Raw genomic sequence first — 20,466 nt, 5'->3', positions numbered from 1 at the left:
ATGGAATCCTGGGATTTGTAAAGTAAAGGCAGACAATACAATCTAGTATTGCAAGGGCAGCACAGTGGTGCAACAGTTGGAACTGCTGTATCACAGCTCCAGTGATCCCGGTTTGATACTGATCTTTGTGTGGAGTTTGCACTCTTTCCGTGTGGCCATTTACTTGCCTCCTGGTTCTGGTTTCTTCCCATGCCTCTACAAAGTGCTGATTGATGGTTTAATTACCCCTAGTATTGGTGTTTGGCAGGAGAACTGGGAGTGATGGACATGCGAGGAGGAGTAGGTTACCAGGAAACAAGTGGGGGAATGGAACAGATATGAATGTTCTGTCAGGAAGCATAAACTTGATGAGCCAAGTGATGACCTCCTGCATCATTAGGAAATATGAAAAAGCAACCAATTGTTTTGAATTTCTAATAGCCACTGCGGAAACCACAACCGGAGTACTATGACCAATTTGTCACATAACGGTAGGAATGATGTAAAGGTCCAAAATAGTGCAGAAAAGTTTTACCAGGATGCTTCCAGGAATGGATTTTTTCAGTTGCAAGATAAAAACAATCTGTTGGAAACTGCAGGTCAGGAAGTTGTGGAAGGAAAAACCAACTTAATATTTCAGGTAAAAGATCCTTCGTCACAACTCTCAAACTTTGCTATCTTCCTGAACAAGACCACATGCAGAAGTTGGACTGGGCAGTGACATCTGATTGTGTGAAAGTTTCAATGGAATTTCACGGGAGCCATAAGCATTGCAGCTGTCATGTAATTGACATGGATGTTTTTTTATCCTGGTCATCTGTATTCCCAATTCCCTAACTTGCATTACTTTGCTAAACTGTTCTTACATTTTACGTCACTAATTTTAGTAGTGTATTTCACAATCTCTCTGCTGTCTGTGCAAAAGCAAGTTTCTCCTATTCCCTTGCCTAAACTGGGTGCACCTCGTCATTTTCGTTCTTCATCTCCTTTCAGTGGTTTACACCAATGATGATGCTATTCTCTTGTGCAGAAAAGAGAACTATATTCAACAGACATTTGCCTTTCACCAGGTGGAAAACAAAGAGGAGACTGAAATGGTTTCGGACAGTACAGAGAAGATTCAAGTTCCATCTCCCAAAGAGCTTGCATTAGAGAAACCCATGGAAGGGGAAATGGCTAGCACTGACATTAAACCAGGTACGCTTAAAGTAGAGCGAGTTATTTTCTAAAGGACCGTGAACTGCAGGCCAAACTGAATATTGCAAGTCGTGTATGAGATGCAAGGATTTTGTTGAAAGTGAGGGAAAATAATGATGTGGATTTGGGAACAACACAATGCTGGAGGAACTCAGCAGGCCAGGTAGCATCTATGTCAAATAAACACTTGACAGTTCAGGTCAAGACCCTTCATTAGGATTGGAAAGGAAGAGGGCAGAAGCCAGAATAAAAAAAGGAGGGGGGGTTGGGGGGTGGGGAAGCACAAGCTGGCTAATGAGGGCATGCTAAAGTACTTGCGGGTCTGATGTCCAGAACTAGATGGAAAATGGAGCATCTCTGGTGTCTTTGCATCATTTACAGTGAAGTGCTATTCTTGTTTCCTTGATCACAATCAACCTGAAGTGCCCAATCTTAATTTGAAAATCAATGACGGGAGCAATTACCAATATTAGACCAGAGACGCCTTTGTGCTCCACTCAAGCCTCCTTCCATCTTTCTTCATTTGAATGGCTTTATTTCCTTTTCCCTCGTGTTGTCCAGCCTCCACACTATTCGTAATTACTCCAAATAACAGTTAACATTCAATTAGCAAATTCACATTCTGACCCATCCAAAAGGTTTCTTCTGAACTCCCCATTGAATTTCCAGGTGACTATATTGATGGCCCCTGGTATGTTCTTGCCCCACAAGTGGCAATGTTCTCTCTAACTTCTCAACCCACAGCTAGGTAAGGAAAAACAATTCAGATGGAGGGCAAGCCGATGTGCTGCAGCTGCAGGATGTGGGAGCTAGTGGACCCTGCTGTGGTGCACGGCGACCACATCTGCAGTAAATGCTGGAGGAATTCAGCTCAGAATTAATGAGCTGGAGTCGCAGTTTCAAACACTGTGAAGCATCAGGGAGGGAGAGAGTTATGTAGATGCTGTGCATTGGGAGGCAGTCACCCCCCTTAGAGCAAGTACTTCTAGGGTCCAGGAGGCAGATAGATGGGTGACTGTCAGGGGAGAGAAAGGGAACAGGCAGACAGTGCAGAGGATCCTGGAGGCTGTTCCCCTCAATAACAGGTATTCCACTTTGGATGCTGTTGAAGGGGATGACCTAGGGGAACAAGTGGCAGAAGCCAGGTCTCTGGCACTGGGACTGGTCCTGCTGCCTAGAAGGGAAGGGAGGAGAAGAAGAGAGAAATAGTGATAGGGGACTCGATAGTCAGGGGAACAGACAGGAGGTTCTGTGGACATGAGTGAGAATCCTGGATGGTATGTTGCCTCCCAGGTGTCGGTCCAGGATGTCTCTAATCAGGTCCACAGCATTCTTGAGTGGGAGGGAAAGCAGCCAGAAGTTGTGGTACATGTTGGTACCAACGACATAGGTAGGAAGGGGAGTGAGGTCCTAAAAAGTGAGTTTAGGGAGCTAGGCAGAAGGCTAAAGAATAGGACCTCAAGGGTAGCCATCTCAGGATTGCTGCCAGTGCCATGTGACAGTGAAGGTAAGAATAGGAGGAGATGGCAGATGAATGCCTGGCTGAGGAGTTGGTGCAGGGGGCAAGGTTTTAGATTTTTGGATCATTGGGATCTCTTCTGGGGAAGGTGGGACCTGTACAGAGTTACACCTGAACTTGGGGGACCAATATCCTTGCAGGCAGGTTTACTAGTGTAGTTTGGGAGGGTTTAAACTAGTTTGCAAGGGGGATGGGAACTGGAGGGATAGGTCACTGGAAGAAGTGCCTGGAGTAAAGTCAGATCTAACATATAGAGAGGCTTTGAGGAAGGAGAAGCAGAGTATAGGATATACAAGTAGTAAGGTGGATGGGCTAAAGTGCATTTACTTAAATGCAAGAAGTATCAGGAATAAGGGTGATGAACTGAGAGCTTGAATAAATACATGGAACTATGATATTGTGGCTCTTGCAGAGACTTGGCTGTCACCAGGGCAGGAATGGATACTGAATATTCCTGGATTTCAATGTTTTAAAAAGGATAGGGAGAGGGGAGAGAAGAAGAGGAAGAGAGGTGGGGTTACTGGTGAGGGATACTATTACAGCTGCAGAAAAGGTGGATAATGTAGAAGGATCCTCTAGAGTCAGTATGGGTGGAACTTAAAAACAAGAAAGGAACAGTTACGCTTCTTGCAGTATTCTATAGGCCCCCTGGTAGCAGCAAGGATACTGAGGAGCAGATTGGGAGGCAGATTTTGGAAAGGTGCAAGAATAACAGGGTGGTTATCATGGGAGACTTCAACTTCCCAAATATTGATTGGCACCTGCTTAGTACCAAAGGTTTAGAAGGGGCAGAGTATAAGTGTGTCCAGGACAGATTCCTGTCACAGTATGTTGACAGGCCGGCTATAGGGAATGCCATATTGGACCAAGTATTAGGTAATGAACCAGGTCAGGTGACAGATTTCTCAGTGGGTAAGCATTTGGGGGACAGTGACCACCGCTCCCTAACCTTTAGCATTGTCATGGACAGGGATAGAAGCAAAGAGAACAGGAAGATATTTAATTGGGGAGGGGCAAATTATGAGGCTATAAGGCTAGAACTTGCGAGTGTAAATTGGGATGACATTTTTGAAGGGAAATATACTATGGGGATGTGGTCGTTGTTCAGGGATCTCTTGCAGGATGTTAGGGATAAATTTGTCCTGGTAAGGCAGAGAAAAATGGCAGGGTGAAGGAACCATGGGTGACGAGAGGTAGAACATCTAGTTAGGAGGAAGAAGGCAGCAAGGATCAGATAGGGCTCTTGAGGAATATAGGGTAGCAAGGAAGGAACTTAAGGGGCTGAGGAGAGCAAGAAGAAGACATGAGATGCCTTGGCGAGTAGGGTTAAGGAAAATCTCAAGGCATTTTTCACTTGTGTGAAGAGCAGAAGGATGACGAGATTAAAGGTAGGACCGATTAGAGACAAAGGTGGGAAGATGTTCTGGAGGCTGTGGAAGTGGGTGAGGTTCTCAATGAATACTTCTCTTCAGTATTCACCAAGGAGGGGGGCCTTTGACGCTGAGGACAGTATTGGTAAGGTTAATGTTCTAGAGCATGTTGATATCAAGAGAGAGGATGTGTTGGAGCTGTTAGGAAATATTAGGACAGATAAGTCCCTGGGGCCTGACGGAATACTCCCCAGGCTGCTCCGCGAGGTGAGGGAGGAGATTGCTGAGCCTTTGGCTAGGATCTTTGAGTCCTCGTTGTCCACAGGAATGGTACTGGAGGATTGGAGGGTGGCACATGTTGTCCCCTTACTCAAAAAAGGTAGTAGGCATGGTCCAGGGAATTATAGACCAGTGAGCCTTACGTCTGTGGTGGGCAAGCTGTTGGAAAGGATTCTTAGAGATAGGATCTATGGGCATTTGGAGAATCATGGTCTGATCAGGGATAGCCAGCATGGGTTTGTGAAGGTCAGATCATGTCTCACAAGCCTGATAGTGTTCTTTGAGGAGGTGACCAGGAAGATTGATGAGGGTAGTGCAGTAGATGTGGTCTACATGGATTTTAGTAAGGCATTTGACAAGGTTCCACATGGTAGGCTTCTTCAGAAGGTCAGAGGGCATGGGATCTAGGGAAGCTTGGCCATGTGGATTCAGAATTGGCTTGCTGGTAGAAAGCAGAGGGTTGTGGTGGAGGGAGTGCATTCAGATTGGAGGACTGTGAATGGCGGTGTCCCACAAGGATCGGTTCTGGGACCTCTGCTTTTCGTGATTTTTATTAATGACTTGGATGAGGGGGTAGAAGGGTTGGTTGGCCAGTTTGCAGACAACACAAAGGTTGGTGGTGGTGTGGATAGTGTGGAGGATTGTCAAAGATTGCAGAGGGACATTGATAGGATGCAGAGCTGGGCTGAGAGGTGGCAGATGGAGTTCAATCCGGAGAAGTGTGAAGTGGTACACTTTGGAAGGACAAACTCCAAGGTGGAGTACAAAGTTAATGGCAGGATTCTGGGTAGTGTGGAGGAGCAGAGGGATCTGGGGGTTCATATCCAAAGATCCCTGAAAATTGCCTCTCAGGTGGATAGGGTAGTTAAGAAAGCTTATGGGATGGTAGCATTCAGAAGTTGTGGGATTGAGTTTAAGAGCTGCGAAGTAATGATGCAGCTCTACAAAACTCTGGTTAGACCACACTTGGAGTACTGTGTCCAATTCCGGTTGCCTCATTATAGGAAGGATGTGGAAGCGTTGGAAAGGGTGCAGAGAAGATTTACCAGGATGCTTTCTGGTTTAGCGAGTATGCATTATGAGGAGAGACTAAGGGAGCTAGGGCTTTACTCTTTGGAGAGAAGGAGGATGAGAGGAGACATGATAGAGGTATACAAAATATTGAGAGGAATAAATGGAGTGGACAGCCAGCACCTCTTTCCCAGGGCACCAATGCTCAATACAAGAGGGCATGGCTTTAAAGGGTGGGAAGTTCAAGGAAGATATCAGAGGTTTTTTACCCAGAGAGTGGTTGGTGCATGGAATGTGCTGTCTGGGGTGTTGGTGGAGGCAGGTACATTGGTCAAATTCAAGAGAGTGCTAGATAAGCATATGGAGGAATTTAAAATCAAGGGATACGTGGGAGAAAGGGGTTAGATAGTCTTAGGTGAGGTTTAAAGGTCGGCACAATATTGTGGGCCAAAGGGCCTGTATTGTGCTGTACTGTTCTATGATTCTATGAAAACCTCTCATCTATTAGGTCATTCTTCAGCTGTCCATTATTAATCTGGTGATGAAGAGACGTTTAGAGCAGAAAGTTGGTTCATGTTTGAGTTGCATGGTTGAAGTTCTTGCAAACTGATTTAGCCAGAAATGATTGCTGGGATACAAACAAAAGGTTGCAGGAGTTGAAGAGACTTCTGATACTGAAGCTTGCTTGGTTCCACAAAATGGAGCCTGCTCACTTCTTGGTGGTAGCAACGAAATAAATGTGATTCAGTGTTCTTCATTTATCAGTAGTTTGTCCAGTCTCCCTTTTCAATATATCTAAGCTATTTGCTTTAGTCACTCCCTATGTTAACATGTCAAGCTGCACTTTTCTCTTGAAATAAAGGACTTTTGAATAAGTTGTTTTAAAATAAGGTGAGAATTCTCTGCATTGATGCTGGGGGAAGGTGAGAGTTTGAGTTTGTGGTTAAGCACCAAATTCAGTGGGCTGAAGGTACAGTTTAGATTTCATATTTGCTTTTATAACTCGAATACAGTTTGCTTTTCAAAATTTCTGGAGGACGAGTTGGCAACACTATTTTGAGTAATTCCCTGCTTCTAATTTTTAAAAAAACATCAAATAGTAGTTGACATTTTTTAAAAAAACCTCCATTTTCACCTGGCATGCCTCTTCACGGTGGCTTAGTTTGGTCCATTACCACCTTTTGTTTATTGTCTTTCACATTATGGGCATTTCTGCAGCTCATCTGTTCAGTCTTTTCTCGATTGCTGATGAATAAGATGTCAAAATGATATTAGGCAAATTGGTTGGAATGTTGGAAGGATGGGGATGCATTTGAGTCAGGATTGTTTGTGACCAGAAGGTAAACTTGGCCAAGACAGTTGTCGTGGCCTTCACATGTTTGTCAGGAATGGAGCATTCCAGTTATGAGGAGAGACTGGAGAGGTTAGGTCTGTTTTCCCTGGAGGTTAAGATTGAGGTAGCTAACAATGAGGGGTATGGATAAGGTAGACTGCCACAAATTATTCTGCATATTGAGGTAGATAAAACTAGAACATGTTAACCTGCATGTTCACTGAAAGTTTTTCATGTTTACTGATGTTTGCACAGATCAATCCAACTAAACATATTTCAAATGAATAGCATGTTTTATTGTGATCAAACTGCATTTATTAAGCTATGTCAGAATTATAGCAATCAATAATGAAATACTGTCCACTAACACTTGTACATCCTGAATTGACTGATGGGGCGGGGGGGGGGTGGTGTGGCTAGGTTATTCTGTTGTATCACTGGAACATTTTGTGGACACTGGTGGTCATACTGTTTGAAAGTATTTTTGCAAGTACTTTTGCAGTTCAGAGGCCAATAGAAAAAAGCAGTTGGGTACCTTTTTGAAATGTAATTTCTGAGCACCTTGTATTCCATCCAATAAAAATTGATCTGAAGCCCATGATTTGCTTTGTTATCTGAGTTTTGTCTTCAATAATATAATCATAACAAACTGATTTGAGTGGTGTAATTTTTAAGATCTGTTCTTGGCCCTTTTACCCACGTTTCAGTTTTAAATATTTACTTGGTAGTTCCTTGCAGTCACAACTCGGTTCATCTCCATATGAAAACATTACATTATTAAGATTCATCCTTCTTCCATGGCAAGGCTATTTTCACACTGGTAGCTCTGTCTGCCTGTTCAAGAATTGTGGTCACAGCAGTGCTTGCATTGAAATGGTCTTCTCTTAAATTCCAACAGTACTACTGTTTACACTCCAGTGGGGTGGGGAGCACTTCAGTCATAATTAAAGTGAACTGTGCCTGAGACCTTGTGCATTAAATTAGTTTGAGGTGTCTCTTTGGGAACTCTGCACTCCCAAGGACTGTTTGAAAGAAACCTTTGGTACTGCTATTGTAATGCATTTCTGTTCAATAGATAGTGATGGAAGGGATGATAATTGGATCATAAGCAGGTTTATCTCTACCAACTTCCACAAACTCAGTGTGTCTCAACTCACTCATATGAAAATGTTAATCTACTTTGGATCGTGGCTAAGTAACATGTTGATTGTAAAATTCTTGTCTCTCTTTTTCTAGTCCTCCTTGACTTCTTCCTATCTTTCCAGTCTCCTCCAGCCACAAAACCCTCTGCTGTTCCAGTTGTTGTCTCCAGTGCATGTCTGATTTATTTTTTTTTAAACCAATTGACTATTGGCAGCTGCATTTTCAGCCTTGGAATTCCCTCCCTGGTTATCCTCGCCTCTGCCTCTATTTTTTTTCCTTTGTTGCACTGTCAAAACAACCCTATTGATTAAGCTGAGTATTTCTGGCATTTTCAACTTTAATATTTCACATTTCCAGTATTTACACTATTTTGCTTCCATACAAGTTGACTTAAAAGAATCCATGATCATGAGCTGTAACCTTTTATACAAATAGTTACTGTGACCTAGAGTGCACACCCTACAGATCTAAAAGCAAATTAATCTTCAAAAAGACAACTGAATATTTGTTTTCTTAAAAAAAACGGCATGGAAATACAAGAGTAACATTGTTAGTTGGATAGCTTATGTCACAAGTGTGCACAGTCACTTTGGCAGTCTCTTTTGTTCTAATATTCTATTGTTCTTTCTGATGTACATGATCTTCTGTAAACTTTCTGACAAAGGTATCACACAGATTGTTGGAGAAGATTGAAAAGCAGGGAATTAGAAGAATGGCCAATTGCATTAGGTGTAGATGTTTGTTTATGAAGGGAATGACTTGATGTCTGAATATGGAATATGGTCGTATCCAAGATCATTTAGGTTAGAGAGCAGAAAAGACATTTTATCAATGGGATTGCACCAGCGAAGTTTGTGACTGGTGTAGACACCATAAGAATTTAATATTATGGTAAACATATGATTAAAGGAATTGAGTGAGAATATTCAGGAGGCTCAAGTCAGGATTATGATGGAATACTCTCCACTTGCCTGGATGAGCGCAGCTTCGAAACACTCAGGAAGCTCAACACCATACAGGACATTGCAGCCTGCTTGATAGGCACCCCATCCACAACCAATCACTCACTCCACTGACACACAGTAGCAGCAGCAGTTTGTACCTTCTAGGGGATGCACTGTAGCACCTCACCAAGACTCCTTATTCAGCACCTTCCAGACCCACAACCTCTACTAGCTGGAAGGACAAGGGCAACAAAAGCATGGAACACCACTACCCTCCAAGCCACACTCCACCCTGACTTGGAAATATATCGCTGTTCCTTCACTGTCACTGGATCAAAATCCTGGAACTCTCTCCCTAACAACATTATGAATACTCGCACCTCAAGGACTGCAGCAGTTCAAGAAGGCAACTCGCCACCACCTTCCCAGGGGAAATGGGATGGGCAATTAAATACTAGCTCAGCCTGTGCAGCCACATCCCTTGAATGAATATTTTTTTTTGAGGATGAAGACTAATGTGGATTGGTGGGGGCCAGCATCGTATTTTCATGTTGGAAATTGCTTTTTGACATGAGCAATAGTGTGCTTTTGTTACGTTGTTTAATTTTTCTACTGTCTGTTTTTTGAGCTGATGGGGTTTTATTATTTTAAAATAAGGAAAGGTAAAACCACTAAACTTTTGCAATGTATCTGTGCTGGTCATTCCCCAAGTGTGAAAGGTTATTGGCTGAAAGATAATCGGGACACAATAGCCTGGATTGAAATTGATTTTTGGCACATGGGGAATAAACTTCTCATAGCATATGTTATTACTTTATAAGTACAAGTGCTTGCCATCTGCAGACAGAGTGCCCACTAACCTTTGCATTAAGTGTGCTTGTATGAAGGAACTGTCAAAACTTCAATAGGATTTGTTAAGCACAAGTTTTTAAAAAAAACCTAATAGTTAAATGTAGGATTTAGTGCCATTTTTGAAAGCTAAACGGGTTAATTAGAAATGTATGCAATAAGCTGAAATTACCTGTCTTATTAAGGGACTGTTGGATTTTCTCATTTTCTACTTTTTTGGTCTGCCAGTTGCATCTGAAGACAAGGATAAAGAAGAAAACAAGGAGAATATTGACATTAGTGGCAAAGATAAAGAATTGGATGTTGGGAAGAAGAAGTTGGAACATCACATTGGCGAAGGAAACATAGTCACAGCTGCTGCAGCAGCCCTGGCCTCAGCTGCTACTAAGGCAAAGGTAACTTACATTTAAGTGTATTTTTGAGTGTTTGATAACTCAAAGCAAAGACATGAATTAAAATAACACATCTTCATAAAAACAGTAAGTTTTAAGGATGACTTTAGGGGGAAAAAAAAAAGAGAACTTCATGGAGAGTATTTAGGTTCACCTAGTGAAAACGGGAGGATCAATGGAAGAGAAATTTGTGTTGAAGTTGGGATTGAGAAATGCAAAAATCTTATTGTACATCTGGTAAAAAGGGGTAGATAGATTTCTTACGGAATTTGCACATTCTCCCTGTAACTCTAGTTTTCTTCCAGGTGCTTGGGTTTCTTCCCGTATTCTTAAACCTGTAGGTTGATTGGTTAATCGACTGCTACAAATTGCCCCTAGTGTGTATTTGAGCAGTAGAATCTAGGAGAAGAGATTTGAGGTGAATGTAGTGAAGATAAATTTTTAAAAAAAGATAAGTGAAAATGGGTAAATGGTGGTTGATGTGGAGTTGTACAGAGTCCACAACTCTGACTCTAGACTGCTTCAGTCAAGTTAACACTATTACATGATCACTGGCTTTGTTTGGAATCCCAATATCCACAACTGCTTCATAGTGTTGGCATGAGTTTCACATTTTTAGTGTTGTTTGTGTGAAATATTTAAGAGCCATCAGCTGCGTGGTTCTAAATTAAGAGCCTTGATATAAACCTGCAGTGTCAACATGACAAACTAGAATTTCAGTCGTAAAGCAAACTTCTTCAATTACTTCATTATTAGATAGAACATTCAAACATTATCAATTATCCATCTATCTTAACCTTTTAAAATATTTAAAAACTCTGCTTCCACCAATCTGAGGAAGACCATTGCAAAGGCACTCAACTCTCAACATTTCATCTAATCTTTGTCTTGAATGGGTGACCTATTTAGTTCTAAACACTGATTCCTTATTTTAGATTTTCCTGCAGGAGGAAAACTGCTTCCCACATCCATCTTTTCAAGATCCCTTAGGATATTCCAATCTTGTCCCCTCTCAATTTCAATGGATACATGCTTAGGCTGTCCATCCTTTACTCGTAAGGCAACCTGAGCATTCAAGTATCAGTCTAGTAAAGCTCTGAATTGCTACCAACACATTGACATCCTTCCTTAACCAGGCAGAGCAATATTGTACATGATACCCAGATATGATCTCTCCAATGTTTGATGTAAATGAAATACCACCTCCCTGCTTTATATTTTCAGTTCCCTTTGAAATAAGCAATAACAATCTCTTGATTAGTTGCTTAGTTTTCCTTATTTCAAGCAGCAGTGAGGAGCTAAAATCTTTTAAGTGGAGGAAGAGCTTAAAAAGCTCGTATAAAGTATGGCATCAATGTTTGAGTTGATTTTTAAAGTATCTCCTGTATTTACAGTTGGCATGAAGACCCTATATTAAAGGGAGATTTGTGTTCATTCACAATAAAGTGCAATATTATGCAGAGTCTTTCATTTGTGTAGTTTTTTATGAACATACCGTAAGTTTTGTATCAGTAATGATTTATGATGACAAACGTGACCATCCAATTTACACTTGTCTAGTTGAACAAGTGTTACTAACGCTGTCTTCTAATGGGGGCAGGTCATAGGTGGGCCATGAGTCCCACTGTGAAACAGAAGATTCTGGAAGTAACACAGGCCATTCAAGTCAAACTGTCTCCTGTAATGTGGGCTTTGTATGAAATAACTGAAATCTGAAAAAGAAAATAAATACACAGGATTTACCACTTACCCATTCCTGAAATCTGACCACAAAATTGTAAAGGCCACTCTAGGCCATTCAGAAAAAGATATAAAACCTATGCTATCTTTTCCCAGTAAGCTCAGGAGGCAGTTATTTCCAACTCCAGCAGCTGTGTAAGCTTTTTGAAATTGGAGTTAGTGGCTGCAAGGGACGTAATCTGGTTTGGCCTTATCCCTGGTACCTGAGCCTGACATCAGCTGGGACCCAAGAGGCTCTGGAGGAGTTGAGTCAGTTTGAGAAACAGAATAAGCTTTGATTAATCTGTGCTTTTCTAAATCGAGAGCAGTCAACCTGGATTTATTAAGGATACGGTGGCTTAGATTACCATCCTGGTAACTAATGGTCTGGGTGAACAGTCTAACAATTTAAATTCAGATAGTACCACAGCAACTAGGGAACATAATTCAGTGAATAATTTGGAGTTTAGAAAATTGAAATTAACGTTAGTCTTCATGACACTGGCAGCCATGAAACTACTGGATTTTGTAAATAAAAATATTCAGTGAAATGTCCTCCCCTGCCATCTTGATCAGGGCTATATATAACTGCAGAAATGCCAATGTGGTTAACTGTTCAGATCACACAACACAGAAGCAGGCCCTTCAGCTCACCACGTCCATGCTGACCCAGTACCTATCTATACTAATCCATTTACCAGCACTTGGTCTGTAGCCTTCTGTGCCTTAGTGATTCAGGTGCTCATCTCAGTGCTCAAACTGTTGCAAGAGTCTCTTCCCCCACCACCCACTCTGGCAATGTGTTCCAGATTCCAACCACCCTCCAAGTAGAGAAGTTCTTCCTTGGATTCTTATCCTAATTTTATGCCCTTTAGTTTTAGTAATCTGATCCTTTCAATAGTGTGGTGGCCAGAACAATACACAGTTCTCCAGCTGTAACCTAATCAGTGTTTTATAAAGTACCATTATCTCCTTTTTGTTGTATTCTATGCCCTGGCTAATGAAGGTAAGTATCCCATATGCTGCCTTCAGTACTTGGGGCCCTACCATTCATGTGTATGTCCTAGCCTTGTTCCTCCCAAAGTGCATCACCTTGCACTTATCAGGATCAAATTTCACTCACTATTTCTTTGGAAGTCTGACCAACTAATCAATTTCATCCTGTACCTTTTAAAACTATCCTCATTTTCAACACTGCCACCAACTTTTGTGTCATCTGTAAACTTACTGACCATACCTCCTACATTCATTTTCATATACTGTGTCTTAAAAACAGTAAGGATTCCAGCATCGACGCTTATGATGCACCAGTTGTCCCATGCTTCCATTTACAAAATCAACCCTCCATCATCCTCTCCAGGTTATTACCAAACCAATTTTGGATCATATATGCCAATATGCCTTGGATCCCACAGGCTCTAATTGTTTGGACTAGTATGCCATGTGAATCCTTGTCAAAAGCCTTTCTGAAGGCCATGTCGACTGCATCACCGCAGTCCCTCAACCAGACATTATTGCCTACTTAACATTGTCGGATTGGTCAGTTAGTATCTCCCACTGATAAAATCATGTGACTATCTTTGATTAATCTCTGCCTTTCCAAATGTAGGTTACTGGTTTTTCCAGTAACTTCCCTACCACTGATGTTAGATTCAGAGGCCTCTACTTATCTGGCTTTATCACTTTGGAGTAATGCCTAGTTGTTGGATGCAAATCTACCTGCAAATAGCTGCTCCCAGTGTAATTTTTCCTCATCCTTGCATGCCTCTGAAATGGCTTGGAAGTCACAGGGGCCACGATGCTTGCCTTGTTTGTGACGTTCATGTGCCAAAAATTGAATGAAAAATGTATACCATGCTGGGAGAGGGATTTCTATTCATGGATTTTCTTTTCGTATTTAATTTTCCCTACTGTAATTTGTTGCTGAATCTCCTTGTTTTGCTTCAGCACCTTGCAGCAGTGGAAGAGAGGAAGATCAAGTCCCTTGTTGCTCTTCTGGTGGAAACCCAAATGAAGAAACTGGAGATAAAACTTCGCCATTTTGAGGAATTGGAAACCATCATGGATCGAGAGAGAGAAGCGGTAACATCTTTGTTAGGAAAAAGTCCTGATGCTGGAGATTGTGGAGTTTAATCAACTTGATTCATTAGGAAATATATTTTGTTAATAGGTTTAATGAAATGTACAGCAGTCAGAGTTAATAGCAAGGCCGATTTCTTGGTGTCAATGTTAATTTGGTGCTTAAACAAGATAAATTAGTACATAGGATATGATTTTTTTTCAAATAATGCTGGAAACTGCAGATTATGCACCATCTGTGGGAGGAGAAGCAGCTAATGCCTTGGATCTGCACTTGGCCCATACCCTCTAAACGTTTCCTATCCAGGTACCTGTCCAAATGTCTTTTAAATGTTGAGTATACCTGCCTCTACCACTTCCTCTGGCAGCTCATTCCACATAACATGCCTAGAGGAGTAGAAGAAGTAAATTTTAATCATGTTTAATAGTCGTGAATTGGATAAATGGTTGAAGGTTAAAAGAAAAATTACTGGGGAAAGAGCAATGGGGGGAGGTTAATTAGGTAGCTTTTTCAAAGACTAGGCACAAGCACAATCACTATGTTGTGCCACTCTGTGATTCTCTGTAAGGCTTTGGTTGGAAGATGTTAAAATGGCACCAAGTGGTGTTTTTAACAGAAGATTACTTGCTTCCAAGTAAACAATGTGGAGAATGAATGTGAAAATAGCATTAAAACTCTTGAGCTGCCTCCACTAGCAAAATGTTCTGAAAGCTGTTAGTGTATCCTCTGGTTTCTGTTCCCTGTCTTGCCTTATGTCAGAGAAAACAAAAAAAAAAGAATGAATGCTTAACTTTATATAATCATGCACCAGACTATGCAATAATACAATTCTGAAAATATTTCAGAAGCTTGCTAGTGAAATTGAAGTAAAAGGGAATTGTATAATTTCTCTTGGAGTCAAGGAAAGCTCGGAGGGAAGCTATTGTCTTTTACAAATGTATAAGTAAACTTTCCAGTATCCAGATGACAGTAGTACCAATTGTTTCACTGAACAATGCAGGCCACGTTGACACTGCCTCTTTAACAAACAAATGCCACTTTATCCGACTCTCATCTCTGTTGATCATCTGGTACTCTATCTCTTAACTGAATTACTCCTCATCTCCAGCCAGCCATTCCATTTGATCACTTGCTTATTTCTGTCCAAGTCTCAGCAAAATTTTGAAATTGTCCTGAGGCAAAAACATTTACATACTTATTCGCATGATTTTCTGTACCTTGATTTAGCTGGAACAGCAACGACAGCAACTGCTCACAGAGCGACAGGCCTTCCACATGGAGCAGCTGAAATATGCTGAGATGAGAGCCCGACAGCAGCTGGAGCATCAGCAGCAACATTCACAAAACACTCCCTCTGCACCTGGTATGCAACAACTCAGTTCTATCGGTGTGATGCAACAAGCTCCAGTGCCGCCACCACCGTATCCAATGATGCACCATCAGATGCAGCAGCAGCTAGGTCAGTAGTTTGTCTGCATCGGTGCAAGTGCTTGGAGAGAACTACAAAGCAACTAATGGGACTGTATTTTCATTTAATGGCTGTCATCTCAGTTAAATATGTAACCAAAAAAAGCTTTGTAGCTCTGCCTCGATGCTTTAACATGGTCATCATGTGATATCACCCTTGGCCAAATCCAATGTTAGCAAATATTTTACACATTTATTTTACGTATTTGATGGTAGCTGAAAAGAGGCTGATAGTTTCGGTTGCCAGCTCTAGGCAGCATTCTAGAGTAAATTTCCCTGTAAGCTGTTATCAAAGCACAATATGGAATGCAGCCAACAAATATATAACTACAACAGAGTTGTCTGCTATAGCAAAGAAATTAACAGAAATAGTTTGAACTGTAGTACCAATCTTGTCCAGTCTGTCATGCAAAAAAAACTTATTTTGGATCGATACACTAAACTTATTGGACTAATCAAAATACAGGTGATCCACATTCCTGTCAGTTGCTACTTGGGTCATGCACTTTGATTTTTCTAGTGCAGGTTCATCACTTGACAACTGCATTTGCTCTAGGGTTTGTAAGCAGCAAATAGCACAAAGTCCTCAACTTTTCCTGTCAGCATCATTATCTTGTGTTTTTTCTTATTATTGTTTATTTAATTAATTTAATCTTAAACATACCAACAAGCACCTCTTGTTCTGTCTGTGCTGGAATAGGCAGTTCCCACATTGGCCTAGCCATTCACCTCGTCATTCACCTCAGAACCCACAAAACCAAAGTAGAAGAAAACCATCCTCTATCTCGAGGGACTGCCTGAGGAGGAGAAGATTGTTCTCACTTGAGTTAGGAAGAATTAGATGTGGTCTCGTTGAATTCTATAAAATTCTTCCAGGGCTTGATAGAGTAGGGACGATGGCTCATGTGTCTAGAACCTGAGATTAGTCTCTCCTGTCTCTATATTGTTAACAAATTTGGCTGTAACATGCTTGTCCTTTCATCTAGATAACTTGGTGCCATGGGCACCAAACTGGCTACACCATGCCAATCCAAGATGATGAATTTATATTTGCTCATTCTCTGATTAAGCCCATCCTTGATCCATCTAATATTATCCTCACTGCCATGGACTCTGTTAATGAGCCACACTAATCATGTGCTGCCTTGAAATTCACATGCATGGCACTGCTGCTTTTCCTTAATACATTATATTATATCTTCAAAGAACTATTTTCTTAAAACAAAATATTGTCAAACAATTTGCCCCTCGTACAATCAAGCAGGGTCAACAGCACTTTATGATGTTCTGAATGTTCCACTACTATGGATTACTGGGCAAATATTTGAACAAAATATTGAAAAGTAAATAGGGGAGATGCTCTGTTGAATGCCTTCATTTTGTCTTAAAGATTGTTTATTTGTATTGCACTTGTGTCTTTGTACTGGTCGCCTCATTGTAGGAAGAATGTGGAAGCTTTAGCGAGGGTGCGGAGGAGATTTACCAGAATGTTGCCTGGATTGAAGAGCATGTCTTATGAGGATAGGTTGAGCAAGCTAGGGCTTTTCTTTTTGGAGAGGAGGATGAGAAGTGACTTGATAGAGGTGTACAAGATGATAAGAGGCATAGATCGAGTGGACACTCAGACTTTTTCCCAGGGTGAAAATGGCTCACATGAGAGGGCACAATTTTAAGGTGATTGAAGGAAGGTATAGAGGAGATGTCAGAGGCAAGTTTTTTTTTACAGAGTGATATGTGGAATGCACTGCCGGCAGAGGTTGTGGGGGCAGATACGTTAGGAACATTTATGAGACCCTTAGGCACATAAATGATAGAAAAATGGAGGGCTCTGTGGGAGGGAAGGGTTAGATAGATCTCGGAGCAGGTTAAAATGTTGGCACATCGTGGGCCAAAGGGCCTGTAATGTTCTATGTACTGGAGAACAGGCTCTCAAAGTGGGAGTAACTCGGTCTTTGTCAGACTGACAGGCTGTAACTCGTGGGGTACTATAGGGATCAGTCTTGGGTCCCAGCCATTCACAACTTACATGAATGATTTGGCTGCTGGGGGGGGGAGGGGGATGCGTGCGAATGCAGGGGGACAAACATCATATTTCCAGTTTTGTTAATAATACAAAACTAAGTGGGATTGTGAATAGGGAGGAGGATGTAAAGAGACTTCAAAGGGATATAGATATTATGAATGGGTGAGAACATGGATGGAATATACGGTGCAAAAAATATAATATTGTCCACTTCTGTACAAGACAGTTTTTTAAATGTTGATTGGGAATTGAATAATCTAGAACCAGAGGTAACAATCTCAGAGTAGGCCATTTGGGATTGAGGCAAGCAAAGGTTTCTTCACTCAGAGGATGGTAAATCAATGGAATTGTTTTTACCTGGAAAACTGGAGAGGTTTGGTTATTGTTTATTCTAATAAGAAATCATCCTAGCGGCACAGTAGCTTACTGGTTAGTGTAACGCTATTACAGTGCCAGAGATTGGGGTTCAATTCCTGCTGCTGTCTGTAAGGAGTTTGTACGTTCTCCCCATGGCTGCGTGGGTTTCCTCTGGGTGCTCCGGTATCCTCCCACGTTCCAAAGATGCACGGATTAGTAGGTTAACATGGGTGTAATTGGGCAGTGTGGGCTCGTTGGGCCAGAAGGGCCTGTTACTGTGCTGTATAAAGTTTTAAATTATTTGGCAGTTGGTTGTTTTGAATAAAATTCAATCATACTTGGCTGGAAAAAAGTTAGTATTAGCAAATCTCAATTCAAAAATGCATACATACAAATTGCTTTATTAATTTGGATTTCATATTATGAACCTCTGTTTCAAGCCTTCTCGTGTTACAACCCAAGTTTTGTTGCAATGTACTGCTGCGTTGACTTATTCCTGCTTTTGAGATGGTGTTCCAATGATAGTATTAGATAGAGGAAAAACCAGCATTTTGCTAAATGGGCAGTAGGAATTCTGAAATTCCCTGCTGGGTGCCATTGTGAAAGCACCTCCACAAGGAATGCTAAATTTGAGGAGCCCCATAATAATCATTCCAGAGTAAATGATGGTCATTGAATAAATGTGTTTTCTGGCATCATGCAGGTCCAGTAGGCAATTTTAATTAAAAATTATCTACTATGATAAGCCTCAAAGGTGACTTCCCCTAGGTATTGCATGCTCTGAATATCATTCCACTTGAAGCTCAACTTAGTTTATAGAGAATAAAGATCTTTTGTCCATCAGAAAGTAGCAGGACCAATAAAAAGATTGGTAGCTACTCATTTATTTCCTTTTTGATTTACTTTGTATGAACAATTATGAATTTGGGTCTTGCTATGTCCTAATCCAAGGCTGTTTAAAGTTTCCCTTGTTAACATCCTGCCTTCGGGATGGAAATTTCCGTTTTCCTAGCACTGACAAGGTTGACAGTGCAATATTCAGCTTGACCATTCAACTTGGACCAAAAGACATTGGAGCAGAATTAGGCCATTTGGCCCATTGATTTTGCTCCTGCATTCAATCATTTCCAACCTCATTCTTCTGTCTTCTCCCCATAACCTTTTGACACTCTTACTGATCAAGAACCTATCAACCTTTACTTTAAACACACCCAATGACTTGGTCTCCAGCCATCAATGGCAATGAATTCCACAGATTCACCACCACCTGGCTAAAGAAATTCCTCCTCATCTGTTTTAAAAGGGCATCCTTCTATTCTGAGCCTGTGCCCTCTGGTTCTAGACTCTCCCACTACTGGAAACATGCTCTCCATATCCATTCTATCCAGGCCTTTCAATATTCAGTAGGTTTCGATGAGATCCCCCCTCGTCCTTCTAAATTCTAGTGAGTACAGGCCTAGAGCCATCGGATGCTCCTCGTACATCAACCCTTTCATTCCCAGGATCATTCTTGTAAACCTGACCTGGCCTCTCTCCAATGCCCAAAACTGCTCACGATGCTCCAAATGTGGTCTGACCAACGCCTTATAAAGCCTTATTACATCCTTTTATATTCTAGTCCTATTGAAATGAATGCTAACGTTGCATTTGCCTTCCTTACTACCCACTTGACCTGCAAGTTAACCTTTATGAATCCTGCACTAGGACTCCCAAGTCCCTTTGCACCTCCAATTTTTGAATTTGTTCCCCATTTTCAAAAAAAAAGCCTACACCTTTTATTCCTTCTACCAAAGTGCATGACTGTACACTTCCCTCTGCTATATTCCACCTGCATCTTCCTTGCCCATTGTCCCAACCTGTCCATGTCCTTCTGCAGACTCCTTGCTTCCTCAACACTACCTGCACCTTCACCTATCTTTGTATCATCTGCAAACTTGACCACAAAACCATCAATTCCATCATCCAGATATCATTAATATATAACGTGAAAAGTAGCGGACCCAACACCGATCCCTATGGAACACCACTTGCTACTGGCAGCCAACCCCCTTTATTCCCACTCTTTGCCTTCTGTCAGTCAGCCAATCTTCTATCTATGCTAGTACTTTTCCCGTAATACCATGGGCTCCTTTCTTGTTTAGCAGACTGGTGAGCCTGGTTGGCCTTTCGTTGTGTTCATTGTTTGCTTTGTGAATAGAGCTTGTTATGGTGTCATACAGCACAGAAACAGGTCCTTTGGCCCACCATATCCATGCCAACCATCGAGAATCTATCTACACTAATTCCATTTACACTATGTGGTCTTTTATTCATTGATTCAAGTGCTCATCATTCAATATTTTTCTAAATGTCGTGGGAGTACCTGCCTCCTCCACTCCTTCAGGCAGTGTGTTCCTAATTCCAGTCACCCTCTGGAGTGAATTTCTTCCTCCGATCCTCTAAACCTCTTGCCTGCCTGTTCCCTCTAGTTTTAGATACTTTATTTTTCTTTTCCCTGGGCATTGCATAGCTGTTCAAGAGAGGGGGATTTGGTCATATTCCAGGCATTGAGTCTTAAGTTGGCTTGATAGAGTAGATGGACTCTCCTTGCCCATTATTTTATGACAAGTTTTCCCCTCAGCTTCCAGCTATCTAGAATAGGAGAGGATTCCAAATTTAGTCATACAGTACAGAATTAGGCCCTTTGACTCAACTGGTTCATGCCCACCAAGATTCTCATCTAAGCTAGTCCCATTTGCCCATGTTTGGCCCATATGCCTCTAAACCTTTCCTATCCATGTACCTGTCCAAGTTGCTTCATATAA

General features: G+C 41.5%; 1 protein-coding gene across 5 annotated transcripts in view; it reads left to right on the top strand.

Annotated features, from left to right (window-relative positions):
- smarcc1a (SWI/SNF related, matrix associated, actin dependent regulator of chromatin, subfamily c, member 1a) overlaps nt 1–20,466 on the top strand; it is a 123,856-nt gene that overhangs the window by 93,698 nt on the left and 9,692 nt on the right. For all 5 annotated transcript variants that reach the window (XM_052022934.1, XM_052022933.1, XM_052022931.1 and 2 more), the window contains 4 exons: nt 1,050–1,176; nt 9,853–10,019; nt 13,683–13,817; nt 15,043–15,274. In XM_052022934.1, the coding sequence (XP_051878894.1) occupies nt 1,050–1,176; nt 9,853–10,019; nt 13,683–13,817; nt 15,043–15,274 (661 nt within the window). The remainder of the gene's footprint in view (nt 1–1,049; nt 1,177–9,852; nt 10,020–13,682; nt 13,818–15,042; nt 15,275–20,466) is intronic.

This window comes from Pristis pectinata, chromosome 9 (assembly GCF_009764475.1).
Source record: "Pristis pectinata isolate sPriPec2 chromosome 9, sPriPec2.1.pri, whole genome shotgun sequence".
NCBI classification, from domain to species: Eukaryota; Metazoa; Chordata; class Chondrichthyes; order Rhinopristiformes; family Pristidae; genus Pristis; species Pristis pectinata.
The sequence above is the reverse complement of the archived record's forward strand: the minus strand, read 5'-3'. Positions and strand labels throughout refer to the sequence as shown.